This window comes from Megascapheus bottae, chromosome X (assembly GCF_031878675.1).
Source record: "Megascapheus bottae isolate mThoBot1 chromosome X, mThoBot2.hap1, whole genome shotgun sequence".
NCBI lineage: Eukaryota > Metazoa > Chordata > Mammalia > Rodentia > Geomyidae > Megascapheus > Megascapheus bottae.
Window position 1 is genome coordinate 28,897,563 of NC_143547.1, and position 13,028 is coordinate 28,910,590.

Here is a 13,028-nt window from a genome sequence, read left to right on the forward strand (position 1 = left end):
CTGGAGACATGGCTCAGGAGGTATAGATGTATGCTGGGTGCTTGTGGCTCACACTTGTAATCCTTGCTACTGAGGAGACTGAGATCTGAGGATCATGGTTCAAAGCCAGCCCAAGAAGGAAAATCCATGAGTCTCATCTCCAATTAACCACCCCAAACCGGAAGTGATGCTGTGGCTCAAAGTGATAGCATGCTAGCCTTTTAGAGTAAAAAAGAGCTCAGGGACAGCTTTTAGGCCTTGAGTACAATTCCCACAACTGACCAAAAAAAGAGGTATACCTTTAGCTGTGAGCAAGAAATCTGAGCAAGAGTACAAGGACCTGAGTTCCTGAGTTCAGGCTCTGGTGCCAACACACCACAAACACACACACACACACACACACACACACACACACACACACACACACACACACACAAGCTGTCTTGGAGGATTCCATACATGTTTCATATTTCCTTTGGCTCTTACATTATTTGCTTCCAGATACATGTGAAAGCAGGTGAGTCCTCACGAGTTTTCTGTGAGAGGACACGCGCACACACACAGAAAGTGGCTCACAATACTTCAATGGGATGGTGCGTCTGAACTTACTGAGGATGTGTACGAACCTCGCAGACAGTGGGCCCACAGGACGCAAGGAGTTCACAGACACTACAAAGACGTATGCTCGGAGCAAACCCACTGCATTTATTTTCTGCCAAGCCAAGCAGATAATAACCCTACAGTCGAGGTACTTCTACTTCTGAGAGGCCAAAATGGCAGTAAAAGTAATTCACAACAGAGAGGCAGATTTTGGTTAGGTTTTCAATAAATCCGCCGAAGAGAGACTCTCTGTGGGGTATAATTAGTAGTTCCTCAGGATGTTCAGTTGGTCTAGACAGAATCCGCTGGATAAATTCATCTAACTTGGTGGCTTGGAGAAAAAATGTCCATCTTCCTTCCTGCACAAATGTTAGTTTGACCCATGTGCCGAAGTCTGGGTAAATGTAAATATTTGATTTTGCCTTTTGTAAGTTTGTTGATGCATTTTCTGGGTTACTTTTTTTTGGAGTTTTAACTTTCAGATAAATTGTGCTTTCCTCCAGACCATAAGAAGATTCTGGAGTGGGAACTTCTTCGGGGTTTGCTATAGACATTTCTGGCTCTGTAGAAATGGATGTCTTCTTCTGCGCTTCCAGATACACAAAATTTTGAAACAGTTCTATGATTTTTTTCCCTGTTTCTTCTTGTGGAACTTCTAAACAGTGTATATTGAAGTACGAATTCCAGTTTTCCAGTTCTGTTATCTTCTTCTTTAAGACACTGATATTTTTCTTCATGGAGAGGACATTGTTAGTAATGGTGGCTTGTTTGTTTTCATTACCATTCATTCTGTTTTGTAGGAACTCCATTTGCTTATGATAATGGTCCATCTTTTTCTGGATTTTTGCTATCACCATGGCCATGTCAGTGATTTGATTGAGGATATCATTTTGGGATGTTTTAATATCTTGAAGCATTTCTGTAAATTTTGTTTCTTCATCAAAACTGAGGTCATCTTCGTCACTCTCATGAGAATTCATTGTTGGATATGTAGCTGAGCATTGGGGTCGAATGTTACATTTTTGGTAGATGATTTTAAAAGACCGTCTGATCTTGGAGAGATTTCTATTCCACATAGATCCAACAGCCGCTCTGGCCCTTCTGATGTAAACTTTGTACATTTTTCATTCTGAAACAAGACAAAGTGTTAGTAACTGTGAATACCATTCTAGGAAAGAAGTAATGTTAACAAGAACTGGCCTTTTTCTTACTATTTTCTTGAGTTTCCCCCTGGTTACATCATAAAATGAGGTATACAGAACCTCAAAAGTTGGAGACTGGTGTCCTTTGGTGGTTGGCTCCTTCTAAGGCAGCCCAGGCTGAGCGCAGTGAAATAATGGTCAGCCTTAGAGGGCTGGGCTGTGGCAACTGTTGACCCAATGCTGATGTCACAATGGCTGCTGGCTGAGGACAGAGGTAGTCACTTGTACCAGAGAGCTTTTTTTTAATTAAAGAATTTATTAACATTGATTTTTACATTATATTTCAAATGACATGTTTAACAAACAAGTATTCAAGTAGGGAATCTCTATAGACAATCACTGGCACTTAGATTTTAGTACATAATCAAAATTAGACTGAGGGTTTGTATGTCAAAAATCCATAATAATCTATGTAATAAAATATTATGTGTATAGAGTCATACGTTTTTAGGTCTATGTAGTTGTGTTTATATTTCCAATACCATATCCATAGCATTGGGTATGCAACTTTTGAGTCCTTGCTCCCAAAGAGCTTTTTTTAAAAAGAATATATATATATAGTTATTATTTTTGGCCAGTCCTGGGGTTTGAGCTCAGGGCCTGGGCACTTTTCCTCAAGGCTAACACTCTACCACTTGAGCCACAGCACCACTTCCAACATTTTCTGAGTAGTTGATTGGAGAGCCCTGCCCAGGCTGGCTTTGAAAACGAATCTCAGATCTCGGACTTCTGAGTAGGTAGGATTAGAGGTATGAGCTATTGGTTCCTGGCTTGTAGTGCATTTAAAAAACACAAAGTAGAAAGGCAAATAGTGTCTTAGTATTGTTTTAGTGTGTGCATGTGTGTAGGTCCTGGGCTTCAACTTGGGCTGGGTACTGTTCCTGAAGTTTTTTTTGTTCAAGGCTAGCATTATACTACTTGAGCTATAGCTCCCCTGCTAACTTTTAGGTGGTTAATTGGAAATTCGTCTTATGGACTTTCCTGTTATGACTGATTTTGAACTGAGATCCTCAGATCTCAGTCTTTTTGTTTCCAGTCCTGGGTCTTGAACTCAAGGCCTGAGGACTGTCCTTGAGCACTTTTGTTGAAGGCTAGCACTCTACTACTTGAACCACAGCACCACTTCTGCTTTTTTCTGTGTATGTGTTACCAAGGAATTGAACCCAGGACTTCATGCATGCTAGGCAAGCACTCTTCCACTAGGCCACACTCCTGGCCCTTAGATCTCAATTTTCTGAGCAGCTAAGATTTAGAGACATGAGCCACTGGTGCCTGGCTTAATTTTAAATATTGTTGCTGGGAGCTATAGCTAAAGGTTTTGATTCTAGTCACTTGGTACCATAATTTGAAGGCCAAAGGTAAAGTATGTTTTTGAGACTCCACTTCAACCAATAACTCAGTGTGTTGGATCACACCTGTTGTATTAAGTAACATGGTGAAATATAAGTAGAAAGTTAGCCTGAAACATAAATATAAGCTAGTTTCTAGTTCACCAGGAAAAACCAGAAGTAGATGTGTGGCTCAAATGGCAGAGCACCAGCTACGATGGAAAAAACAGTGTAAATCCTGAGTTCAAGATCTAGTACTATCAAAACACACAACAAGAATACAAAAACAATGCAGAAAAGGGTTGGGAGAATGGCTCAAATGCTATCCAGTACCATCCAAGCAAGCACAAGGCGCTGATTTCAGTTCCCAGAGTCTACCACATACCATACTGCCCTAGAATTTTTTTATTTTATTTTTCCTTTTATAATTTTTTTGCCAGTTCTGGGCTTGAACTCAGGGCCTGAGCACTGTCCTTGGACTTTCTCAAGGCTCTACCACTTGAGCCACAGCACCACTTGCAGCTTTTTTCTATGTATGTGGTTCTGACGGGGGGTCTTTGTGCATGCTTGGCTCTACCATTAGGCCAAACTCCCAACCCTGCCCTAGAACTTAAAAATAACATTGTACTAAGCCAAGAGCAGAAACATAAATATCACAAAGAACTGAGAAATAAAAGTATCAATATTAATATGAGATTACTAGACTGTGCACTCCTGTAGTCCTAGTTTCTCAGGAAGCTGAGATCTGAGGATCTCTGTTCAAAGCCAGCTGGGGCAGGAACATCCACAGAACTGTTTCGTTGTTGTTGTGGGGTGGGGCTTTAATTGGAAGCCTGGTTATCCCTGAGCTTTTTTGCTCAAGACTAATATTTGATTCACAGTGCACTTTCAGCTTTTTCTGTGTATATGGTACTGAGCAATCCAACCCAGGGCTTTGTGCATGCTAGGCAAGCACTCTACCACTAAACCACATTCCTAGCCTCACTTAAAGATGAATGAAAAGGCCTCATTCTAGGTTTAGGTGGGTCTCCAATAGCTCCTGAAATTAATGCATCTTTTTTTTTACCAGTCCTGGGACTTGAACTCAGGACCTGGGCACTGTCCTTGGACATTTTTTGCTCAAGGCTAGCACTCTGCCACTTGAGCCACAGTGCCATTTCCAGCTTTTTCTATGTATGTGGTTTCTGGGAATCAAACCCAGGGCTTGGTGCGTGCTAGGTGAGCACAGTACCACTAGGCCATGCTCCTGGACCCTGAAATTATGCATCTTTAACTTACCCAGACCATTAAGCCACACACTGGAGGTCAGTTATAATTCCATAAACTTCGCCCAACCTGGAGACAGAGACTGCCCTATAGATGAGTCTTGGGCACACGTTAACACTGCAAGCCCTTCACACACCAACAAAATGTGTGGTGTAAAAATCTTGGTCATGTTAACACTCCATCCAAGCCCTCATACACCAACAAAAAATGTGTGGTGGTGTAAAAATCTTGGTCATTCTCACCCTAGACTGGCTTTCAGTTAATTGAAAGTATTTTAATTTCTGGGTTGTTTTGTATGTGTGTAGGGGGGGCAGTTCTAGAGCTTGACCTCAGGGAATAGGCTGTATCCCTGAGCTTTTTTTTTTTTTTTTTTGGCAGTCCTGGGCTTGAGCTCAGGTCCTGAGCACTGTCCTTGGACTTTCTCAAGGCTAGAGCTCTACCACTTGAGCCTCAGCACCACTTCCGGCTTTTTTGTATGTATGTGGTACCAAGGAATCGAACCCGGGTCTTTGTGCATGCTAGGCAAGCACTTTAATCACTAGGCCAAACTCCCAGCCCTCCCTGAGCTTTTGCACTCTGCTACTTGAGCCACACCTCCACTTCTGGTTTTTGCTGGTTAATTTGCATCCAAGTTGGCTTTGAACCATGATCCTCAAATGTCAGCCCTCTGAGTAGCTAGAATTATAGACATGAGCGTCTGGTGCACCGCCTATCAACTGAAAGTATAATAGACCTTCCTAATAAACTTTCTTGTCACTTTCACTTTAAAATTAAAACAAAAAGCAGCGGTTACAGCTGGTGAGGAGACTGTTGTAGAGCACCTACATACAACAAGCACTAAGCTCTGAGTTCAAACCCCAGTGCCATTGTCTCTGATTCCGGATAAGTGTTTGTGAAGTTGCCCTAAAGAAGTAGGCACCCAGGGCCAGGAATTTGGCCAAGTGGTAGAGTGCTTGCCTAGCATGCACGAAGACCCAGGTTCCATTCTTCAGTGCCCAATATATAGAAAAAAGCCAGAAGTGATGCTGAGGCTCAAGTGGTAGAGCTCTAGCCTTGAGGAAGCCCAAGGATAGTGCTCAGGCTCTGAGTTCAAGGCCAGGACTTGAAATATATGTATATATGTATTATATATACATATATATATGATTTTGTTGGTATTATGAACACCTTATTATTATTGCAGTATTACTGTTATTATTTCAAGGTTCTCTTAGTATTAAGGGGTTATCATTCCATAAGTCAGGTAATGAGTACAATTCTTTTTGTACAATGTCACCTCATTGTTTGCTTTCCCCTAGTTTCCCCCTTCCGTCAGGGCTCACACAATGCACAGTTAACTTTATATAATGTAAATTGAATGTCATGACTACATTTGTTCACCCTTCCTCCCTCCATTTCTGTGTTTCCTTTTTACAGCCCACAAAAAACAAGCAATGACACCACCACCACCAACAAAACCCATGTTCAACCTCAAACTGGTTGGACAGAGGAGTCTATGATAAAAGGCAGTGTTTAACTTCAAGTTATTCTAGGATAAATGTTTTCTTTGTTCTCACACCTGGCACATGTAATCACTCTTGGTGTTGTACTTTTATCACTTGGGCTCAGGGTTTCTAAGACTGACCTGCTTATTAGGCTTGGAAATCCCTTCAAAGAAAGGATACATTCTATGGTACGTATTTTCAGCACAGATGTCCGTCCTTGAGATAAATACTTTGTGCAAGGAGCAGTCATTTTCCTAAGCATTTGCTTTTCCAGGATACATGTCTTTTTTATGTTTTCCTTGCTCAGTTTTCAGAGCACACTATTTTGGGCCAGCAGGCATGGTCAGATGGAGAAATTACTCATATTCTTCTTCTTTATACTAATACTGTGATTTATGGAGTATAAGTTAAAGCAAAGAAGATAATGCTTCTGTGTTTCTAATAGAACTGCAGATTTAAAAAGTGCTTCTGGGGGCTGGGAGTATGGGTTAATGGTAGAGTGCTTGTCTAGCATGCACAAATCCCTGGGTTGGATTCCTTGGTACCACATACACAAAAAAAAGCCGGAAGTGATGCTGTGGTGCAAGTGGTAGAGCACTAGCGTTGAGAAAGCTCAAAGAGAGTGCCAAAGCTCTGAGTTCAAACCCCAGGACTGACCAAAAAAAGTGTTTCCAAACTCCTGGCTGCTCTTTGTTGTTGTTGTTGTTGTTATAATTAATATATTTTTTTCTTTTGTCAGCTTCGAGGCTGGAACTCGGGGCCTGAGCACTCTTCCCGAGCTCTTTTGCTCAAGGATAGCACTCTATCACTTTGAGCCACTGCTTCACTTCCAGTTTTCTGATAGTTAATTCGAGCTAGGAGTTTCACAGACCTTCCTACCTGGGCTGGCTTTGAACTATGATCCTCAGATCTCAGTCTCCTAAGTATCTTAGATTATAGGCATGAGCCACCAGCATTTGGCCTGGTTGTTGTTTATTGTGCCTCGTTTTTTCTAATCTATAAAGCTTTTTATTGTTGTAGACTAGTGATTTATTTGTCTTAGTATATATTAGTTGTACAATGAAAGAGATGCCATTGTGACATTTCCACACTTGTATAGTACATTCTATCAACCTCACTCCTATCACTCTCCCTTATTTCCTACCCTTTAAAACAATTTAAGGCACGGTAGCTCACACCTGTAATCCTAGCTACTGAGGAGACTCTTATCTCCAATTAACCTCTAGAAAATGGGAAGTGGGGCTTGGCTCAAGGGTAGGGTAGTAGGTTTGAACTGAAGAGCTCAGGGACAGCTCCCAGGCTGAGTTCAAGCCCCATGGTCCACCAGAACAACAGCAGCAAAAAACAACAACAACAACAACAACCCCCCCTAATTCAACAGGTCTCATTGTTCTACTATATTATATGTTATCAGATATGCAAAAACTCCTATTTCTAACATATTCATCCTCATTCACCCTCTTGGTTTGAACTTAGGGCCTGTGTGCTCTCTCTGAACTTTTGTGTTTAATGGCAGTGGCTCTACCATTTGAGTCATAACTCCACTTCTGGCATTTTGGTGGTGAACTGGAGTCTCATGGACTGACTATGAACCAGAATCCTCAGATCTCGGCATCCTAAGTAGTTAGAATTGCAGGCGTGAGCCACTGGCATCTGGCCCAGCCTCTGGATATATCTTCCTTTTTCTAGTTTTTTTTTGCCAGCCTGGAGCCCCCGGCCCCGCTGGATGTATCTTTAACACATAAAAAAGTTTATTTTAAATCACCAGAAGTGGTTAATAGTTTATTTCAAATCACTAGCAGTGGTTAATTTTTTTAGACACAGAAGCCATGTACTAAGGTGACAAAAAACAGGACAAGGACATTCATTGGTCCCTGAGGTTTCTGAAGTGTCCTAGAAGAATTAGGCAGTGCTAGTCAAGAAATGAAGAGACAGAAGTTGATGTAGTGATGAAAACTTGTGTCTGGGCTCCAGTTCAGGCTAACCTGGGCAATACAGTGAGACCTTGTTTCTGTATTAAATGAATGAATGAATGAATGTAGTAAATAATGGAAACTAGAGGAAAAAATATTAAAAATGAAGAAGAAAATCTAATAGCTTATCTAGGTACCCATGGCTCACATCTATAATACAAGCTACTTAGAAGGTTGAGATCTGAAGATCACAGTTCAAAGCTAGCTGGGCCAGAAAAACCCCTAAGATTCTTATCTGCAATAAACCACCAAAAATGTCAGAAATAGAGCTGTGGGTTAAGTAGTAGAGTGCTATCCTAGAGTAAAAAAGCTCAGGACGTCAGAGGTTTGGCCTAGTGATAGAGTGCTTGCCTAGCGTGCATGAAGACCTGGGTTCGATTCCTCGGTACCACACACGTAGAAAAAGAAAATGGAAGTGGTGCTGAGGCTCAAGTGGTAGAGCTCTAGCCTTGGGTAAGTTCAAGGACAGTGCTCAGGCCCTGAGCTCAAGCCCAGGACTGGCAAAAAAAAAAGCTCAGGAAGAGTACCCAAGCCCTGAATTCATGCCCCAGGGACAGCACACACACACACACACACACACACACACACACACACACACACACACACACACAAGTGGAAGTATGATTCAAGTGTCCCTATGGATATCAAAACATTAAGTAAACTCCATCGGCTAGTTGGATGAAAAAAAGGTAGACATTAAGCAAGAAGGAAAGGAAGAAAAAAAGAAAGAGAGAGAGAGAGAAAGAGAGAGAGAGAGAAAAGAAGGGAAGGAAGGAAGGAAAGAAGGAAGGAAGGAAGGAAGGAAGGAAGGAAGGAAGGGAAGGAAAGATAAAGGAAGAAAGAAAGAAAAGGAGAAAGGCCCCAGGCCCTTAGTTTAAGTCCAGGACTAGCAATGAAAAAGATACTCAGAATTGTAGTTGATGTCAGTCCTGGCAGAAAAGTCGGGGAGATTGTTATCTCCAATTAACCAGTACTGACAAACATTCAAAAAATTATTATTATTATTACTTGAACTCAGGGCCTGGGCAATGTCCCTGAACTTTTGTGTTAAAGGTTAGTGTTTTACCCCTGGAGCCACAGCTCCACTTCTGGGCTTTTTGGGGGTTTTTTGGTGGTTAATTGGAGATAAGAGTCTCATGGAAAACCTGTAATTCTAGTAATTCAGGAGGCTGAGATCTGAGAATTGCGGTTCAAAGCCAGTCCATGAGATTCATCTCTGCTTAACCACCAGAGGACAGGAAATGGTGCTATGGCTCTAGTGGTAGAGCACTATCCTTGAGCTGAAGAGCTCAGGGACAATGCCCAGGCCCAGAGTTCAAGCCCCACAACCGACTAAAAATAAACAAAAATAAGAGGCCAGGAGTGTGGCCTAGTGGTTGAGTGCTTGCCTGGCATGCACGAAGCCCTGGGTTTGATTCCTTGGTACTACATACACAGAAAAAGCTGGAAATCTTGCGTTGGTGCAAGTGGTAGAAAGCTAGCCTTGAGAAAGCCCAAGGACAATGCCCAGGCCCTGAGTTCAAGTCCTAGGACTGGCCCTCCCCCGCCAAAAAAAAGTCTTGTGGAATTTCTTTTCCCAGTTGACTTTGAATCATGATTCTGAGATCTCAGCCTCCCTAGTAGTGAAGATTATAGGCATGAGCAACTAGCGTCCAGCTCAAAAAATACTGTCTTTTTAAAAATCAGTATTTAGAAGTATAGCTCACTGGAAGATCACTTGCCTTACTATGTTTGAAGTCCTAAAATCACTCGAGTTGTGGCTTAAGAGGTAGAATTCTAATCCTGAGTAAAAAAGCCAAAGGAGGGCCGGGAGTTTGGCCTAGTGGTAGAGTGCTTGCCTAGCATGCACGAAGACCCGGGTTCGATTCCTTGGTACCACATATATAGAAAAAGCCGGAAGTGGTGCTGAGGCTCAAGTGGTAGAGTTCTAGCCTTGAGAAAGTCCAAGGACAGTGCCCAGGCCCTGAGCTTAAGTCCAGGACTGGCAAAAAAAAGCCAAAGGAGGCCAGGCATGGTGGCTCACACCTATAATCCTAGCTACTCAGGAGGCTGAGATCTGAGGATCCCATTTCAACGCCAGCCTGAGCACTAAAGTCTGTGAGACATTTATCTCCAATTAACCACTAGAAAACTGAAAATGGCACTGTGGCTCAGGGGGATTGGGTGGTAGCCTTGAGCTAAAGAGCTCAGGGACAATGCTCAGGCCCAGAGTTCAAGCCCAACAACCCACAAAAAAAGCTAAGGGAGAGCTTGAGGCCCCGAGTTCAAGCCCCAGTACCAGTATACACACACACACACACACACACACACACACACACAGAAGCACATATGCACTCATGTACATGTCTCTATGTTTATAAATACAGTATCAATTTGCCCATCATGCAGTATTGATTCCATTTCATTGTGCATATGTGAATAAGCTAGTCACCCTTCAGTAAGTACCCCAGGGAAATTGGTTCCAGGATCCCTTGAGAATTCTCATATCTGAAGATGTTCAAGCCTTTTATATAAGATGGCAAAAAACTTATATAGAACCTACACATATTTCTCCCATCCAATTTCTGTCATCTGTAGATTATAATATCTAAAACAAAAGCAGGCTTGCTGGTGGCTCAAGCCAGCATAATCCTAGCTACTTGCCCAAGTGCTGGTGACACACACCTGTAATCGTAGCTACTCAGCAGACTGAGATCTGAGAATAGCCCTGCCAGCCTTGGCACCAAAGTCTGTGACTCTTATCTCCAATTAACCACCAGAAAACCAGAAGTGGCACTGTGACTCAAAGTGGTAGAGCACTAGCCTTGAGATGAAGCACTCAGGGACAGCACCCAGGCCCTGAGTCCAAGCTCCACCCACCCCAACACACATTCACAAAAGACAAGCAAAGTCAGAGAACAGGAAATAAAAGTTGCAAAAGTTTGCTGCAGGGGTAACAGTTACTGTGTCTGAGACCTCACTCAAGTCCTAAAACACATGTCTGTGGGGAAGGGTGTACATGGAGCTCTATGACGTATCCATCAGGGCCTGTCTCCATTCCTCCACCTCCACCAAGTCCCCAAAGAGAACCTGAAGAGGGCTGGGAGTTTGGCCTAGTGGTAGAGTGCTTGCCTAGCATGCACGAAACCCAGGTTCGATTCCTCGGTACCACATACATAGCAAAAGCCAGAAGTGGTGTTGTGGCTCAAATGGTAGAGCACTAACCTTGAGAAAGCCCAAGGACAGTGTCCAGGCCCTGAGTTTAGGCCCCAGGGCTGGCAAAAAATGAAGAATTAGTTTGGTGGTAGGATGTAACCCTTTCTAAGAGAAATGCCCCCCCACCCATCAATGAAAGTGGATCCAAAACATAAACAATCAGAATGGTAAACTAGATCCAGAAACTTGGGTGTAACAATACCAAGAGTGAGAGGAAGCAAAGATAAATACCCATCTTTGCATAACTTTAAGGCAGACCCCCTGCCTTTAGCATATTAATAACTCTGATGACAGAAACCCGTGTCTCTCTCTTCGAGAGCAACCACTGTTTTAACAGTATGCCCCTGCCTTTCTGCTCTCTGACCCTTTATCTGCTTGCCTTCTAGCTTACTTACTCAATAAAGCTCCACCCAGATTTCTTGCCTGTATGACTTGTCCTGCAACTCTTATTCTTCGATGGAAGACAGTGACCCTAAGTGAAAAGTCCCTACTGAGAAGGAAACTTCACAAACTCACACCTGTATCCGGTGACACTTGTAGCTCCTTAACTTTGTGGAATTGTTCCACAGAGTAGGAGTGAGGGAAAGCAAGAGTTATATAGGAAAGAAAGGGAAAGTATATCCAAGTTCATTAAGCTGGGGCTTGATGTCACCAGGGACACTGTGTGGAGCCAGTTAAATGGGTCTCCGTTGTCTGCCTGGAATAGGGGTGTAGCTCAGTGGCACAGCACCCTGAGGAATGGAAGAGGACAGTTTTTATCCATGGCTCTCAGGACAAATCAATCAAGGGTACTGAATTCAGAGTACTAGTACACAATCAAAATGTTATTATGGACTCTCTTAGGCCTGTGCAGACACAACAAAGCTCCAGTTCAGAGACAGGTGGCCAAATGGCTATTTCTAAGCTCCATAGGAAGTTAAGACTCGCACTGAGAAAAGCCACTGTAGTCTGTGACCTTGGGCTTCAAAGGGGAGTGCTGTTTTATGAGGATTAGTCCACCCTTCTAGAATCCATTAAGAGGAAAGTTGGCCAGGAATGTGTGGCTCACATCTGTAAATCCTTGCTACTCAAGAGGCTGAGATAGGAAGATCATAGTTCAAAGTCAACCTGGGTAGGAAAGTCTATAAGACTTTCATCTCTAAATAGCAAAAAGGCAGAAATGGAGTTGTGACTCAGATGGTAGAGCACTAGCCTTGACCACAAAAAGCTCAGTGACAGTACCCTGAGTTCAATCTCCAAGATTAGTACACACACACACACACACACACACACACACACACACACACACACCAAAAACGAAACAAAACAGGCATTGAAGCAGACTCCTAGAACCTGGAGTCACTACCTGAGTCTGCTAGGATTTAGTGAGATATGCCCACTTGGTCCACATCTGCATCCTTTTCTCCACATCTACCAAGTTGATCAATGGACCTGGGGGCTGGTGGCTCACGCCTGTAATCCTGGCTACTCAGGAAGCTGAGATATGAGGATCATGATTTGAAGCTAGTGCAGGTAGGATATTTGTGAGATTCTTTCTTTCTTTCTTTCTTTCTTTCTTTCTTTCTTTCTTTCTTTCTTTTTTTCCCAACCCTAGGGCTTGAACTCAGGCCCTGAGTACTGTCCCTGAGCTTCTTTGCTCAAGGCCAGCACTCTACTATTTGAGCCACAGCATCACTTCTAGATTCTTTCTGTGTATGTGGTGCTGAGGAATCGAACCTAGGGTTTCCTGAAGGCTGGGCAAGTACTCTACCACTAAGCCACATCTCCAATATGAGAGTCTTAGCTCCAAGTATCACGTGGTAGAATGCTAGTCTTGAGCACAAAAGATGCTCAGGGACAGCGCCCATGCCCTGAGCTCAGGACCCAGGACTGTTTCTTTAAAAAAAATGATCAACCACATTCCTGCATCTGGTATTGTAGTGAAGGAAAACAATGACAAACTTGTTTGGCAAGATTTCCTCTTCCTCCACCCATGGCCACAACCCATGAAAAAGGCTTGGG

General features: G+C 42.9%; 1 protein-coding gene across 1 annotated transcript; it reads right to left on the reverse strand.

Annotated features, from left to right (window-relative positions):
- Positions 1-664: 664 nt before the first annotated feature.
- Positions 665-1,702, reverse strand: LOC150040673 (coiled-coil domain-containing protein 54-like). Its single transcript, XM_090326069.1, has one exon. It carries the CDS (start codon positions 1,698-1,700, stop codon positions 717-719), a length of 984 nt encoding a protein of 327 aa, XP_090182195.1. The 5' UTR covers positions 1,701-1,702; the 3' UTR covers positions 665-716.
- Between the last annotated feature and the right edge of the window lie 11,326 nt (positions 1,703-13,028).

Coding starts and splice junctions, on each gene's coding strand:
- LOC150040673 (XM_090326069.1), bottom strand. CDS start 1,700: ATGTACAAAGTTTACATCAGAAGGGCCAGAGCGGCTGTTGGATCTATG.